Source organism: Hakea prostrata, chromosome 2 (genome assembly GCF_041222555.1).
Source record: "Hakea prostrata isolate BN-2017 chromosome 2, UWA_Hpros_2, whole genome shotgun sequence".
In the NCBI taxonomy this organism is placed as follows: domain Eukaryota; kingdom Viridiplantae; phylum Streptophyta; class Magnoliopsida; order Proteales; family Proteaceae; genus Hakea; species Hakea prostrata.
The window spans coordinates 55,312,928-55,329,349 of NC_142601.1; the positions used below are offsets into that span (position 1 = coordinate 55,312,928).

The window sequence follows — 16,422 nt, forward strand, 5'->3', positions numbered from 1 at the left end:
CGAGGAGAAGGCCCCCCGCCGGAGCCCCAAACGCGCCCCCGGAGACAAAGGGGGCCCCGACAACCAGGCCCGCCAGCCGGATACGCACCCACGACACAACCCCGGCAAGAGGAGCGTCCGGCCAAGGCACCAAGCCGCGCAACGACCCAGGCGCCCCCACCAACCAAGAGGCACAGGGCCCCGGGGCAACCCAGCCCAAGTGGTCCACACAAAGGAAGCACGCGGGCGGAAGCGCACCCCCCGGAAGAGAAGGGCCCGGGGGGCCGACCCCCCCCACCGAAGCCCGGCCAGACGCCGAAACCAAAGGACCCAGCCGCAAGCCGAGCAAGACGACACCCGACGGAGCGCGAGGCCCAAGAGCCCACCAGAAGCGAAGAGAAGCCCCGGCAACGGACCCCAACAGAGTGGAGAACCCACGAGTCCGAAGACCCGGGAGCCCGATGCCGGGCCAAGAAGCAGACTCCGGATAAAAGAAGCCCAAAGCCCAGGAGGGCACGACGAGTCGGACGCTCCACCAAGAGCGCGGCGGGAGGAGAGTTGCACGGGACGGAGACGCCCACGACGAGCCCAAAACCGCCAGGCCAAGGAAGGCAACCCCGAGCAGCCCGAAGCCAGGCGGCACCCACCCGGGCACGCACACACCCCACGGGCGACGGACCACAACCGACACGAGCCACCGGGACCACACGGGGAAGAGCACAAGCGGGGGGCCAGGGGAGAGCACCCAAAGGAACCGAGCGCACGGAGAGACGGGCCCAAGCAAGGCGGCCCGAGAACACCGCGAGACGGGCCCAAGGAAACGACCGCCCGCGCACGGGGGGGGCCCCCAAGCCGACCAGAAGGGACGGAGGCCACAGCGAACACCCAACGAAGGAAACAAAGCACGGCAGAGACAAGAACGGGGACAGCACACGCACAAGAGCCAAAACCAGGAGAGAGAGAAAAGAAAGAGAGCCAAGAGAACGAGAGAAGAGACACACGAGGAAAAGAACCCCAAAGGGAGGAGGAACAAGAAGGGGATGACAAGGCAGAACAAGGAAGAAAAGTGGGCAGAACAGGGAATCAGAGAAAGAACAGGAGAGTCGCCCAGAGGGGAAGGAGCCCAAGGTTTCTAGTGGGTGCATGGTGGCCATGATTTATACCATTGGGCCTATGATAAATTGGGCTGTGTCAAGCAGCTGGTATGCTCGTCTTCTGTTTTTTTTTCTTTTCTTTCTTTCTCTTTCTTTCTTCTTCTTCTTTTCCTTTCCGATGAAAATAGCAACGGCTGGTACTGCTCATCTTTTGTTTTTTTTTCTTTCTCTTTCTTTCCGGCGAAAATAGCAACGGCTTCTATTGTTTGTCTTTTCCTTCAACGATCCGACAGTGATGAAGATAAAAGGGGTTTTGAAGAAAATAAATAGGACTCCTACGGTCCTCGCAACCCACCTCAGACTCTCAGAGCACAGGAGAGTAAAGCTAAGAAGATCGTCAACAAAAGAAAAAAGAAAAAAAGAAAAAGAAAAGGGGTTTTGAATTTCACCGGGTCGATTTTCCGGTGAAATTTTGAAAATATTGATTTCGATGGATTTTTTATTTCGCCCGTTGGCGAACTGGGCGAATTTTGCTGAAATTTCGGTGAAATTCGCGGATATATTGTTCCTTGGTTTCAATATCATTCATCGTAAAAAGTCAAAGAAGAAACAAGACCAGTTTAAGTCGAGTGAAATTGCTTAACGATATGCATAATCATAGTTATACATATCAGTACTTAACAAGGGCAAAGTCATGTCGTCCGATGCCATAAGGGATCATAATCACTCAAACTTAGATGAGCTTCTACCTTATGTGTGGTGTGGAGTTGTTTCTCCTTTTTCTTTGAGGTACGAATCCAAACTCTACCCCAAATGATGTACTTGAGACAAACGTGAGTATATACCCAATTTTTTTTTTTCTTGAAATGTAACTTCATAGGTAGGGTGGGATTGTTATTTATATATACCTTCATCATGGCCTAAAGGAGATGAAATAAAATTTTTTGAAAAAAAAACAAAAAAATCCCATGTTCTTACAAGTAAAAGTGTTTTTTTTATTTATAATGAATTAATGAATTAATGAATTTATTATTTTTATCAGTATCAAAAGAATCATAAGGATTAGGACCAATAATAAGCGTAGGGAATGAGAATGGGGCGGGGGATAAGACGACTTTGGATTTGATTATAGATCTTCTCCACTCAGGTAGACTGATTACTCATCCTCCCACACTTATATGCATTTATTAGGGTACATCCTCCCACACTCATAGTTTTTTTTTTTTTCTCGGATTAAAAACTTCTAATATATTGGGATGGGAATGAGAATATTAATATTGCCGAATGGGTGCAAACCCAAGACCTCCTTGTGGGAGGTTGGGCCTTTAATCGCTTTATTAACCCGCCAATGACTAACATACTCATAGTTGGGCTAACATAAGTTTATTAGGTACATCCTCTCCATTCGAGCAGATTGTCTGCCCAGTCTCCCCTGCTCACAATTGGGCTGACATAACCCTGTTCATTGCACACGAGCAGGCCCAACTGTGAAGATGGAGGTATAGGAGAATGGGCAGTTGGGTGGAGAGGATATGCAGGGTTTGAATTTACTCATTTACATAGGGAGTCTAGATCCTCTCCACTCGAGTGCACTCTGCATCCAAATTTTTGTTTCACAATTCACTTGATAACATGTTAACCTAAAATGTCTATATTAAATAAGGGTGTGAGAGATAAAGTTAGGTCATCACTATTTCAATCGCATGTCCTCCCCACAAATAAAAGTTTATCTTTTTTACTATACAAATTTTGATACTGTTATGTCTAATCTCATTGGCCGTACATACCAATGAAAAAGAAATTCCTTTTAATTGAAATTCTCGCGAGATGAATAAGAAGGTATTGGTGGGGCCCAATGGAAGAAGGCGGGAGAGAGAGAATCTGATTGACTGTGGTTGGACGCCTGAGGCAAGTCCTTATCCTTCTTTAATTCTTTTTCCCAGAAGAAGAAGATCTCTCCGTCTCTATACGCGGCGAGTGGAAGATGCTTCTTACATCACCGTCCAAATGCCTATTCTAAGGAGTTAAAGCAGTTAAAAAGAGACCAACGTCGTCGTACCCACATTGGATGGTCCAGATTCATCCACTACTTGCTTTCTCTGGGACCCACTTTGGACCTCGTCCACGCCTACCTTTCCTTTTCTATTTTCTCTATTTTCTTTTTACTAAAAAAATATGGATATTCCAGCACAATTCTTTCCCTTGGGACGAACGGCGATTAATTGTTGACCAGCTCTATTCGGAGCAACCACGTCCACGTGTCCTTTCTTTCTTTCGTTCTTGGAAGAGATGGAGTGATTGGATACAAGTGCTTCTTCAAATGGAAATCATTCTTTACCCAAACTCAAGTTTCTTTCTTACTTGCTTGGGTCGTTGGGTGGGTTCGATTTACACTTTCCTTGGAAACAAACGAACAGCAAAGTGACACCATCCTCGTTGCTCATCTCATCTCATTGAGAGGAGTGCCACCTGGTTGGTTTGTTTTGTTTTGTTATGATAAGGCTTAATGGAACCAGACCAATTTTAAGGTAAACGGTAAACCCAGTTTAAGTTCCTATATTATTATTATTAATTAATTAGTTTACCAAGCCAAGGAAGGGTGATAGATAATTCCCACATTGATGCAAAAGCTACATGGTGATGATCTCTTGCTTTTTCAATAGAAGAAAGGAATGTTTTTATCCTCCTTGATATGTATTTTTGTATGAATCAAACTCATATTTGAATTGAAATTGAGATATTGATGCAAGTTCTTTGCTTCTTCTCTTTTGAATCAGATAGATTCATATCTGGGTTGACAATGAGTTCTTTCAAAATTGACTATTTGCACATTTATTAGGGGTGTTCCATAAATGTCTGCGATCGAAGCAAATAGCTCTATGAACGAATGGATCAGATCGAATTGGAAAATGGAAAGATTTGTACAAGTAATTATACATTTCGTCACCCTTTTGTGGAAATTTGTTAGGTTTGAAACTCTCTCTTCATGTCTTCTCTTTCTTCCCATCTCTTGTGCCTATAGGCCCTCAATGCCTGGTCTCATGATGACCGTGTATCAAAAATATTTTATCGATAATTGATTTTGTTACTGAATCCACCCAAATATTGGAGGTCTCTTTCAAAGCTCGAAGCTAAGAGTACTTAGTGGGCATAGCTAAGTAGCAGCTAGGCCCATTATGGGTCTTGATGGCCAAAAACCAGTGTCTGAGCCTATTGAGCCACAGTGAAATTGAGCTACCTTGGTGTATATCCCATTGAAGTGGAATTCCACCCAAGTCAAACCCCAAGGAAATGGTTGGAAGGCAAATGCACTTTTGAGGAAGATGATGACTTGGACCTATCCATGGTCTGCCACGTGGTGGATGATGAAGTATATACATATGGTGAACTGAACATCTGAAAGGCCAGCACTAAGGGAAGTTGACATGCTGGGTTAATGGATATATTTAGAGCTCAAAGTTTTGCAGACCCACAAGTACAAGAGGGCCATTGACCTTAGAAATTACTGGCTAGAGAATATATAATCATGAATTTATGATAAAGAACCATTTTTCTTCTCAACAACAACGTGTAGAATGCTTTCAAAGTGGAAGAAACATGAGTTTTTCTTTTCTAAGAGAATGCCATTTTCCAAGCTGATATGATTTGGGGAAAATTGAACTATTGTCGTTGTTGAGTCTTTTGTTTGTTGTTGATGGGTACTTTTTGTGTGACTTTTATATATATGGATTCAACGACTTTGATTAAAAGGGCAGGAAGATCACAACCATTGGATCCATATGGATCCGCATGTTATCTTTTGGATGTTGCACAATAGATACATGTACGACAAGTAACAAAAAGTTGTCATCATCGTTGTTTTTTTGTTTTGGCCATAAAAGATAGGGTGGCAACCCAAAGGGGCTATTTAAAATGATATGACAGTCGGGGTGGGAGCTTTCCCTAGCACCACGGGCCATGGCCCCACTCAATTTATTACAATTCTTTGTGATTATCTGTTGGCCTTCTTTTTATATGTGAAATATCAGCACTTGCCCCCTCCCCTCTCCTAAGGGAAGAAAATCTTTAATAGTAAAAACAATGAGTAGAAAGGTCATTGTCAATAGTTAGCTTTTAGGGTATTTGACAAATTCGTAGAAATTAAGACGTAAAATTCACCACTATTTGACCCCCCTCATGCTAAATCCTTATTCCGCCCCTGATCACAATGATAAGTTCTCTTAACTAAGTCCAAGTCTGACGTCACCCTAATCTGACAATAGTCGTTTCAGTGTTTATAATTGGGCCAAGTTTGGGAGAAAGCTAAGTGGTCTGGGCTAGTCGGATCAATGAGAAATATTAAGCTCTTCGGACTCTGGGCCTACTACTTTTGTATTGACTGAGTTATTAGTGTGGGCCTTGATGGGCTAAGGTGATCCATCTCTTTGTCAAACTTTTTTTTTTTTTTTGGGTTGGGGGTTTGGTGGTGGGGGGGGGGGGGTTTAGTATCTCTTTGTCAAACTTGAGCTTCTCTAGATGTTTAAGTCAACCAACGCAGAACTGTTCTAATGTTTGAAACCAACACCTCTTAGTGAAGAGGTCATGGGTTCGACTCACTTTGAGACATATTAATTTCCCATCACCCGGCTTAATAAAGCCCCTTTGAACCAAAAAAAAAGAAAAAAAGAAAGAGATGTTTGAGTCAAATTTGTACGATTATGGTGCCAAAGGTTTCTGTGCAAGTAGAGTTTGAGAAGGCAATTTTTCCGTGCAATTTTACCCCAATAATTGTTGAGAGATTATTTCAATACTCTTAACCCTCAAGCTATAATTGAAGAACCAAAGGTACAAATGATAATTGGAGAAACATGCAAGTCCTAGGAGTGCAATGGATAAATTATTCTTCCAATTAAAAAAAAAGAGGATTTTTAATGAGGTTTAAATTAGTTACATTCATATCAAGTTTGATTTTGAATTTAATCCGATTTTTTACTTGTTATAGCTTTAGGTTAAGTTAGTTTTGGTTTGGTTTCAAGCATGTATTCCCCAATCCAAAGTCATTTCAATGGAAATCAATTCGTTTGGTCTGGTTTCTATAATTTTTGTCAATTCATGTTAGGTTTTGAAACCCCTAAATTGGGGGATTGTTTTCAACTAGTTTGTCAAGGATATTTTTCAAGACCAACCTAGTGCTGAAAAGGAAAAAGGAAAATTCAAACTTTAGCTGTTAAAATTACTTAATTAGAGCTTTCTCAACACATGGTAAAGATAGAGCTTTTATCACATATTTTTTACCAAAAAATGAACAATCCATGCAAAAAGTTCATTTATGGTATCACATCACCATTGTTAGATGAGATTATTCGAGTAAAGAATTGGGATCACATTACTTCGAGTCATATCGGATTCATCGTATGCCAAATTTTAGAACTCAGTCTTCATCAAATGTATATCTCTCCATAAAGTGAACTATTTAAATAATTCGGTTCTAATTGAACTGTTTGAAAACTGATAAGATATTACCATAATCCATCCAAATACAATTATATATAGTATTGCCACTCTTCAATCCAACTAACAATCACTACTTCTTTTTTTTTTCTTCTTTCTTTTTTGGGTATTTTGTCAAGTTAGAGATAAGCTTACTAGATTAAAACCCACAGCATACTAAAAGTAAGCCTTCTATGAGACTAATTGATGAATACCCACAAACAAGAATTCCGTTTGTAACAGAACACTGAGAATGCAGAAAATAGTTGTCGCTTCTTCTTTTTTTCTTCTTTTCTTCTTCTTTTCTGGTACACAGTTTTAGTGCTCTTTTATTCTTGAAAAACAGAAGAACGGATGGTATGTGTTTGTTAAAATGAAGAACGAGCCAGTGAGAAAAGTGAAACGACTTTTGTGAAGAACATGTTCTATCTGGTCCTGGTGAAAACCTCCTCCACCCCCACCCTTAATTGCAAACCTTCTCTACCTTGCTCTCCTACCTTGTGTCATTGCTTGCAAATGAAATATTTGTTATAAAATTAAAAAAAAATATTAAAATCAAGAAAGAAAATTAGGACAAGATGAATCGAATTCTTCGATTGAGTTGTATGCATTTTCTCTAATATAGAAATATCAATCATACAAGAACATACAATATGTAATATTAAAATTGATTATTTCACACAATAGGATGCATTTGGTATGGAATGATACATTTATGTCCATGATGAAAGATTGAAAGGTGCATAGAATGAAAATGTAAATCACTAAGATTGTATGTTGAAGTGGATGAAGTCTTTAATTAGAAATTATATATTTTGATATTATTTCTTATAAATGATAGATATTCATAATCAATATTATTTATAACAATTTTCAGATTATAAGTTCAATTAAGAAATATTTTAAAAATGAATTTATTACTTATTTTCAAATAAAGAATGGTCTCCAAGCATGAAAATAAATAATAGTATTCTTTAAAAAAAAATTATACAATTTTGACCACTAAAATTTTTTCGTCTCTTTTTTTTTTGGTTTCACGCGCCCACCGGCCCTCCACCCCCTACATCCTCAGGCGCTTTTTATCTAATTAATATAGGAAAATGCCATGTCCAAGAATGTTGATGTCAGCAAAGGTCTAATAGATAGAAATGTCAACTCAGAGTGTTTGACTAGAATTTTCTTTTATTAGTGATATGTTTAACGTGTCAACCTAAATCTTTACATGTAGATTTTCTTTATTACGATGGTGCTACTAATGTGGTTGTGCCTGTAATGTCCACTGTCGAATGGTTGCAATGTAGATGGTATGATGGTGCTGCTGATGTGGTTGTGCCTGTAGTGTCCAAGCGGATGGTCGCAATGTAGACGGAGATGGGCACCGAGGGGCCGAGAGGGGGAAATGGAAACCGAAACGTGAATCGCATCCGCATCCGAGGGGATCCGAACCGCCGAAAATAGGATGCGGAAGGATACCCCTCTACCGATATTATCCGTCCATAAAATTATCCGATAAGTTACATAAATATTATTCTTATTTTTATAAATTTATCTATGATAGGACTATTTTCAGATTCACAAAATATCTACCAAAATGCAAATCAAATCAAACAAGTCCCACAAATAAAAAGGTAATGATGCAACGGAGTGAAAACGATCAATCAAGTCGGCCCATTAGAAGAATCTACAAGAAAAAAACCGATATCATCCGAACGATCGGTCGAGAACCGAAGGAATATCCGAACCGTCCGAATATAATAGGATGCAGATATGGATATACCACTATCCGATCTGAATCCGGTCTGTTTACACCCCTACCTGTAGTGTCCACTGTCGAATGGTCGCAATGCAGATGGTATTTTGAGCGACTAAAATTTAACAAAATTCACATAGCTACCATCCAAGACACTACCCTAGCAAGATCTCGCTGTTAAGTACCGTTTGATCAAATTGCCTTTTCTGTAATTTTCTGTAATACAAAGTTAAGATTGTGACACTTGGCTTCTTCTTTTTTACTTTTTTTGAAAAAGTTTTCTTTTAATGTTCAACAAAGTTCCTAAAATTTCTCCACAAGTAGTTTTAATTGTGTGAGTTGGATAATAGGTACAGATCACCATTGAAGGTTGTTCTATTGATGATAATCTTGACACCTCTTAGTGAAGAGATTGAATCATGGATTCAAGTGTGGCTGTGCTCTATATAATGACTCTCCACCACGAGTGAATTACAAACCTCTTTCTAATTTCTTTCTGATTTTCTCAGTTTCTCGATCTTTATCCATGACCCAATCTCGTGACCAGAATGACGAAGTTGTGACCCAAAGGGTGAACTTCGAAACGCCAAGAAACTTTTTCTCTGCATTCAAATCTGATCTGAAGGAGACGTTCTTCCCTGACGATCCCTTCCGGCAATTCAAAAACGAATCTCGCACGTATCGTCGAGTGAAGTTAGCGATCCAATACTTCATTCCTGTCTTCCAATGGCTTCCGAAGTACAACCTCGGACTCCTTCGTTACGATATTCTTGCCGGAATCACCATTGCCAGTCTTGCCATTCCTCAAGGAATCAGCTATGCTAAACTCGCTGAAATTCCTCCTGTTATTGGCCTCTGTAAGTTACACTTACTCTTCTTCTTCTTCTCCAGATCTCGATCGGAAGCATTTACCGATGATCGGTTACGATTTTGTTTTGGTTGTAGATTCGAGTTTCGTGCCTCCTTTGATCTATGCCTTTTTCGGTAGTTCAAAGGATTTGGCTGTAGGAACCGTTGCTGCTTCGTCGTTGATCCTGGCTGCAACTCTTGGAGAGGTGGCTTCTCCTACGAAAGAACCTGCATTGTACCTTGGATTGATATTTACGGCTGCTTTTGTCACCGGAGTTTTTGAGTTGGCTTTAGGGATTTTCAGGTTCGGACTCTCTTCAAAAACAACAGAGACTATATATATGGAAGTTTTAAATTTCTGTAATTCGCTCTAACTGCTTCCGTCGAACCGTTTTTGATTTTGCAGATTAGGAATTCTGGTTGATTTCATGTCCCATTCAACCATTGTCGGATTTATGGGAGGAACGGCAGTACTCATAATTATGCAACAATTCAAGGGAATACTTGGTTTGAAGCATTTCACGACTAAAACCGATGTAATCTCTGTTATGAAATCAGTCTTCAGCCAAACGAAGCAGGTCCGTGGTTCTCTCAATTCTATAATAATAACAACCATAAAAATCAAAATTTGAACCATCTGTATTGATGAACTCAGTTCTATATTTCTTTGCAGTGGAGATGGGAGAGTTCGGTTATTGGAATCTGTTTTCTTCTATTTCTCCTAGTTACCAAGAAAATGGTGAGCTTTTCTCTTAATCAGTTTTATATGATGATTCCATAATTTCAATCATTTTTTTCTGAGAAGTAGAATAATTGATTTTTGCAGGCGAAGAGGAAACCACAACTGTTCTGGGTATCAGCAATATCTCCAATGGTGGTGATAGTTGTGGGCTGTGTGTTCGCTTACTTCGTTCGTGGACATGGCATTCAAACGGTTAACTTTTGATACTTTTTTTCTCCCTCCCAATTCATATTAGATTGAAAGCGACTAAAACTTACCAATCACGGTTACAAAAAGCAAACTCCAAGAAGAACTGGGTTCAGATCTTTTCAGTCTAGCATTGTTTTCTCGTACTATCTGCGGATTTGATTTAATTATAATTGTTGAATGGAAAGGAATCATGCCATTTAGAAACAGTTGATTTCGTTTCAATGATTTCTAAACAGACTGATTCTCTTTCAGCCTTTGATCGGACGATCACGAAAGACAATGCCAAACTGAAAAGATCCAGATTTAGAAGAAATATAACAGTAATTGAAACAAAATAAGAATTTAAAAATTAATTTTAGAAATTTATTAGATTCAATTCTTAATTGAATTCTAATTTTGACCTTACATATAAAAATTATAGGACATTATGAATCCTGACAAGAAAGAGATTTGGAGGGAAATTTAAAAGTGAAAACTCCATGCTTTTCATAAAGATAAAGTAGGATTCCATAAGATAGGAAGAAAGAAAAATAAAAATCGAGATAACCTATTAAAGAGATAGAATCAAGAACAATTTGGGAAATTTCAAGAGATAAGAAAGGATAAAAGTTTATTTTTTTAGGGGAAATTAAAGGGGCCTAAAATTAAAAACTATGATGTTGCGCATGAGTTGACGATAATAGCATTCTATGTAGAAATGGTTCTAATTATGATGACTGGAATAATGGTTCTACGCGTTGGTGTCTGGCAGGTGGGTGAGTTGAGTAAAGGATTAAATCCTGTATCTCTTCAACAATTAAACTTCAATTCTAAGTATCTTCCTACAGTTTTGAAAGCTGGGATTATCACAGGCATTGTGGCTATGTCGGTAAGACTCCTAAGAATGATTAGATTCTTGCATGCATCTTTAATATTTAATTTCTAATCAATCGGATCTATATTTTTCCTCGACACCTTCATTTTCTTCCACACAGGAAGGTATAGCGATAGGAAGGAGTTTTGCCGTAATGAAGAGCTACCAAATAGATGGAAACAAAGAGATGATAGCTTTTGGGATCATGAACATTGTTGGTTCTCTCACTTCTTGCTACTTGACCACAGGTATTAGGCTTCATCAATTAATTCACTTGCTTTCTAACTATCTTAGATACTTGTTATTAATGTACCAAAAGCACCAAAGCTAATGAAACATGTTAAGTCAAGCCCTTTAACATATCCCGTACTAGGTTTAGGTTGGCTCATCTAATGCTAATACACTAAATTAGGCCCTATTTGACACATAACATAGTATTCATGGTCTCTTACATGTTATGATCTTCTAATTTGCAGGGCCATTTTCGAAAACTGCGGTCAATTACAATGCAGGATGTAGGACTCAAATGTCAAATGTGGTGATGTCTCTGTGTATGATGCTTACTCTATTATTCTTGGCTCCTCTCTTTAGCTACACCCCTCTCGTGGCTCTCTCCGCTATCATCATGTCTGCAATGTTCGGGCTCATTAAGTACAAAACTGTTTATCGCCTTTTGAAGGTTGACAAATTCGATTTCTGCATCTGTATGGCCGCCTTCTTAGGTGTTACCTTCATCAGCATGGATGTTGGCCTCATGTTATCTGTGAGGATCTATCTTCTCCTACTATTAATTAGGGTTTTCTAATAATATCTCTCGATGATAAAAACTGTTCTTCACTTTATTGCAGGTAGCAATTGCAATAGTTAGAGCACTTCTATATGTAGCCAGACCTGGTACAGCTAAGCTTGGGAAGATTCCAAGCTCAACTATCTTTCGAGATATAGAGCAATACCCTATTGCAGTTGGGATCCCTGGCACTATAATTCTACAAGTGGGATCTCCTATTTACTTTGCCAATTCTTCTTATATCAGAGAAAAGTAAGTTTTTAGTTAACTTCTAGCTAGGAAATTTAATTCATTATTTGATGCATTAGGTTAATAAAATTCCTTTTTAAGTTTTTAGTGACAATTTTAAGTGCTTTAACTAGGATCACAATGTGGATTGAAGATGAACTTCAAGTAAATAACGCAGAAGGAAGCCATGCTCTTGAGCGTCTTATACTAGATATTGGAGGTAATAAATTAAGCTTATAACTTATTAGCTAGCTCATTTTGTTGTTTGTTTATCCCTAATTAAATTGGTAATTCTGAGTTACTTCTTGTGGTTACATAATCTATAGGAGTCACAGCTATTGACATGACTGGCATTGAAATGTTAACTGAAGTAACAAGGGAAATTGCAAAGAAAGGAATCACAGTAAGTTATCTCTCTCTGGTTTCTAAATTGGTTGCGATCTATAAAAGTTCTTTAATTAATTAACAGGGAAATTTTGTTCCCCCTTCTTTTGTTTGGTGTGTAGTTGGTACTGGTAAACCCTAGGCTAGCAGTGATGGACAAGTTAATAGTATCCAAATTCATTGATACCATTGGGAAGGAATCTGTGTTTCTAACAGTTGAGGCAGCAACTGAGGCATCCAAGTTCATGCTTAAGGAGTCAACTGGTGTGGATAGCAAGAGTTATATAACTGAGGATGATGATGTTGATTTATAGAAGTTGATGATCCTAAGATTGCATGATAATTAAGGGAGGAAGCATAGGTTTAGTCAATGAAAATTTTATTTTGGTTAGCAGCTAGGGAAAAAGATGTATTAGCAACCTACTGTATTTATTGGGAATTGTTTTTGTAGTTTTTATCAATTGATTTTGGGTTTGAATCATTTTTGTAACTTGGAAAGACTTGTTTATCCAAGTTAGAGGTCAGAGTTCGAATATGTTCACGGTAGGGGCGAAGTTCCACCTTATATTATGTAATACTCCAATCCTCAATGTATAAAATCAATTGTTACAAAAAGAATATATATTTGACAAAAGCACTTCAATTCACTTTGCCTATCAAAATAATCAAACAATCATTGATAAAAAAAAATTGCGGGGCGCCCGCTTTACTTTTTCAGCATTGAGGGGCAACAATTTCCGACAATGGCACGTGGGAGAAAGTAGGTCTTCCAAAAAAGACAACGCAAAGCTATCGCTTTGCTCTTGCTAAATGCTTCCCGATGCCAAAGCTTCCTGAACCAACTGAAGCGAGGAATACTAGGATCAGAGTGCTAACATCCCTTACTCTCTTATCGATTGCTCACTACCGTTTCATCTGAACAAAAAAAAGAATAGAACGGGGACACACTTCCCATTTGTTCCTGTCCCATTTTTACCAAAAAATGAAATGGAATCCTGGGTCCTATCTTTCTCAATTCATCGATCGACGGCCACCTTACCCGGCTGGTAGAGTTCTCGACTTCTTGTCCCTTCGTTCCCTCACCGAACCTTTGAAATCGAGGAGTCAAGGGCTTCTTTCTGTAAATTTAGAAACTTAAAATCCTTAAATATAAAAAAAAAAACAAAAATTATACTGCCAATACATTATGGGAAAATTAGTCATTTTAGTTTCAAACTAACAACAAAATTAAGGGCGGGTAACTAGCAATTTTATAAAAAGTGCAAAGTGTGCGCCATGCAGTTTAGGCTATTTAAGTGGGTAGCTAGGAATTATAGATCCACTTAGGTGGACACCCTGCAACTCTCAAATATATATATATATATATATATATATATATATATATATATATATTTTTATTTATATATATATATATTTTTTTTTTTTTTGCAGTGAAGTGTTTATGTCATGATTTGAGCAAAGAAGATTAGTTGTTGATTGTAAAAAGGGAAAAGAAGTGTCTAGCACATCTGGTAGCTTGTGGAACACATAAGCTAGCCCATTATCACCAATTCATATTGGCTTTGAGCTTCTTGGTCTATGTCTTCCTTGACGTATGACTATTCTCTCTACAAATAATACATACACACAATTATATTGTTATCAGGGTACATGTAATTACATGCAAAGCCCAACACAAAGAAGACATAAAATTAGGGGAAAAGCCTAAAGTTAATGTATTCATCTAATCTTGTTGAAATTCAAGAAAGATGTTGTTCATATTGCCATCCATGATGTTAGGGGAAGAGTCTCTTTGCATGGTGGTGATTGTTGGACTGAAGAGCTATATCTGCCGCATCCAATTATATTCAAACAGATTAAAGTTATATCTTATTGGTTTTGTATGGTCTCGTTTTCGGCTAATTCTAGTATCGACTAATCCAAACTAATATGATAAGGATTGTTTTGGTTGAATTCAACTATTTTGTGTTGACATTGACGGTTGGGGCTAGGTTTTGACATCTTATCTTATACTAGGAAACACATGTAATTACAATGTCATCTCGATGCATGTAATACATCTAGTACCCAACCCAAAAAAATAAAAATGGTATGAAGAGCCTAATGTTGGAATATTCATCCAATCCTATTGAAATTCATATTCAATGGTCATATTGTTCGTGTTGCTAATCATAACATTAGGGAAAGAGCCTATTTGCATTTGTCAATTATAGGTTAATTGTATGGATTTGTTTATTGTTCTGTTGCTAGATATCAAGTTCAAGATCAAGGTCAAAGATCGATTAATCTAATCAAAACAACCTAACCCTGTAGTAACCTTAAAATATAGATATAGTCTTTGTTAATACAACCTAGAGGGGGTGATTAGGTTGTATCTAGCAGATTATCCCAAATTATCGATTTAATTGCAATTTCAAAGTAAATTGAAAATTTAAATGAAATTGGATACTATCAAGCAATTACAATACAATAATTTATAGTGGTTCGACTTTATAAGTCTACGTCCACTCCTCTCTTGGCCTCAAGAGAGTATTCCATTAATGAATCTCTTTCAATACAATGGGTAGAGAATCAAACCCTTACACTCTTTGTCCTGGGGCAAGATTACCTTTTACAATCTTTGTTAATCAAATAGGGCAAGAGCACCCAATGCAAATCCTAATCAATCTAGATTAGAATTTAACAATCAATACAAGTATGAGAAGTGATGGATATTACCTAACAAGGAGTTTAACACTTTACCCCTTGTGTGAGTGTGATGCAAAGAATGGATATTTCAATAAAGGCAATGCATCAATGAGAAGTCCCCATAGCCTTCAATAACTCCAAGTTTGACTTCAAGAAGTTTGTTTAATAACTTTTGAATGATCTTCAAAGTTGGGTGGAGTTGAAAAACTAGTAATCAATGCAAGATCACTTGTGTAGTTGCTTTTTTACTTAAGAGGGAGTAATAGCTTTGTTGACAAGGTTAAACCCCTCAAATGGGGGTGGTTGGGCTTATAAAGAAGTCCCACAATTGTTTGTCCCAACCTCCCAACGGATGTAAAATTTCAGTGAAATTTTACTCTGGACGGTCTTTTGTCTGTCAGACGGTCGTCCGTCTCGACAAAATTAGCCGTTTAAATTAAGTCAGGGCTAGACGGTTGACCGTTTGGCTTAAGTAGCCCAGATGGAATTCCGTCTGGCCTACTGTGATTAAAACACAGTAAGATGAAACTAGACGGTCGACCGTCTGGTGCACAATTGCTGAATTACATTTGGGGCTTGGACTTGGCTTGGATTCTTGGACTTTTTGGTCAACCCTAAGCCTCTTACACCTTACTAACATGTCCTAGGTCAGTCTAGTGACATGAATTTACATATGCGTGTATGCGAGAGTGTCCTAAGCTTGAATTCAACCTAAGTTTTGATCTTTGACTTTGACTTTGACTTGATTATGTGCAACGATCTTAATACTCATCTTGACTTTGGTTCTTAGTCCAAGATAGCTTGACTTGACTTGAGATTGAGTATCCTTAAGTGATGAGCTTGATAATACACAACTTAAGGGAATCTTAATATATTGTGTTTGTCATCATCAAAACTGATTGAAGGCCGATGTGACAAATGCTGACATGGCATTTCCCAACAATCTTCATAGTTGTTACATGGTAGAACCAAGCCTATTAATCTAATAAAAAATCATACATAAGTGCTGATGTAAACAAGTTAAATATTTTAAAAGAAAAAGAATAACCTTGAACGAAAATTCCATGTTCAACTTGTTTTTTCAAACGACTTCTTGCTCTTCCAATTATAAATTTTGGCATAAAATATGGTTGAATGGCTTTGTAAATAAAACCTACCATTAAATGTATTGAATTAAATATGAATCATTTATGATGGACGATATAGTCCTACCAAATTTAATGATAGGATTTCTAGAACAGTTCAGCCAAGCAATTTACACGGCCGTCTAGCCACCACCTTCCCATAAATTTTTATAAAATTTTGAGAGATATTTGTCATGGATAGTATTTTTCAAAATTAGGAATTGGAGGTAATATTAAAAATAAATAAGTAAAAATTAAATGAAGCTAACGATGTTATAATAAGGCA

General features: G+C 38.1%; 1 protein-coding gene across 1 annotated transcript; it reads left to right on the plus strand.

Annotated features, from left to right (window-relative positions):
- The first annotated feature begins 8,818 nt into the window (after positions 1-8,818).
- On the plus strand, positions 8,819-12,638 carry LOC149024988 (putative sulfate transporter 3.5). The gene is made up of 12 exons (XM_089143550.1): positions 8,819-9,149; positions 9,238-9,445; positions 9,548-9,719; positions 9,815-9,880; positions 9,968-10,075; positions 10,824-10,940; positions 11,047-11,173; positions 11,402-11,688; positions 11,774-11,964; positions 12,075-12,160; positions 12,267-12,343; positions 12,447-12,638. Exons 1-12 carry the CDS (start codon positions 8,819-8,821, stop codon positions 12,636-12,638), a joined length of 1,962 nt encoding a protein of 653 aa, XP_088999676.1.
- The last annotated feature ends 3,784 nt before the right edge of the window (positions 12,639-16,422 follow it).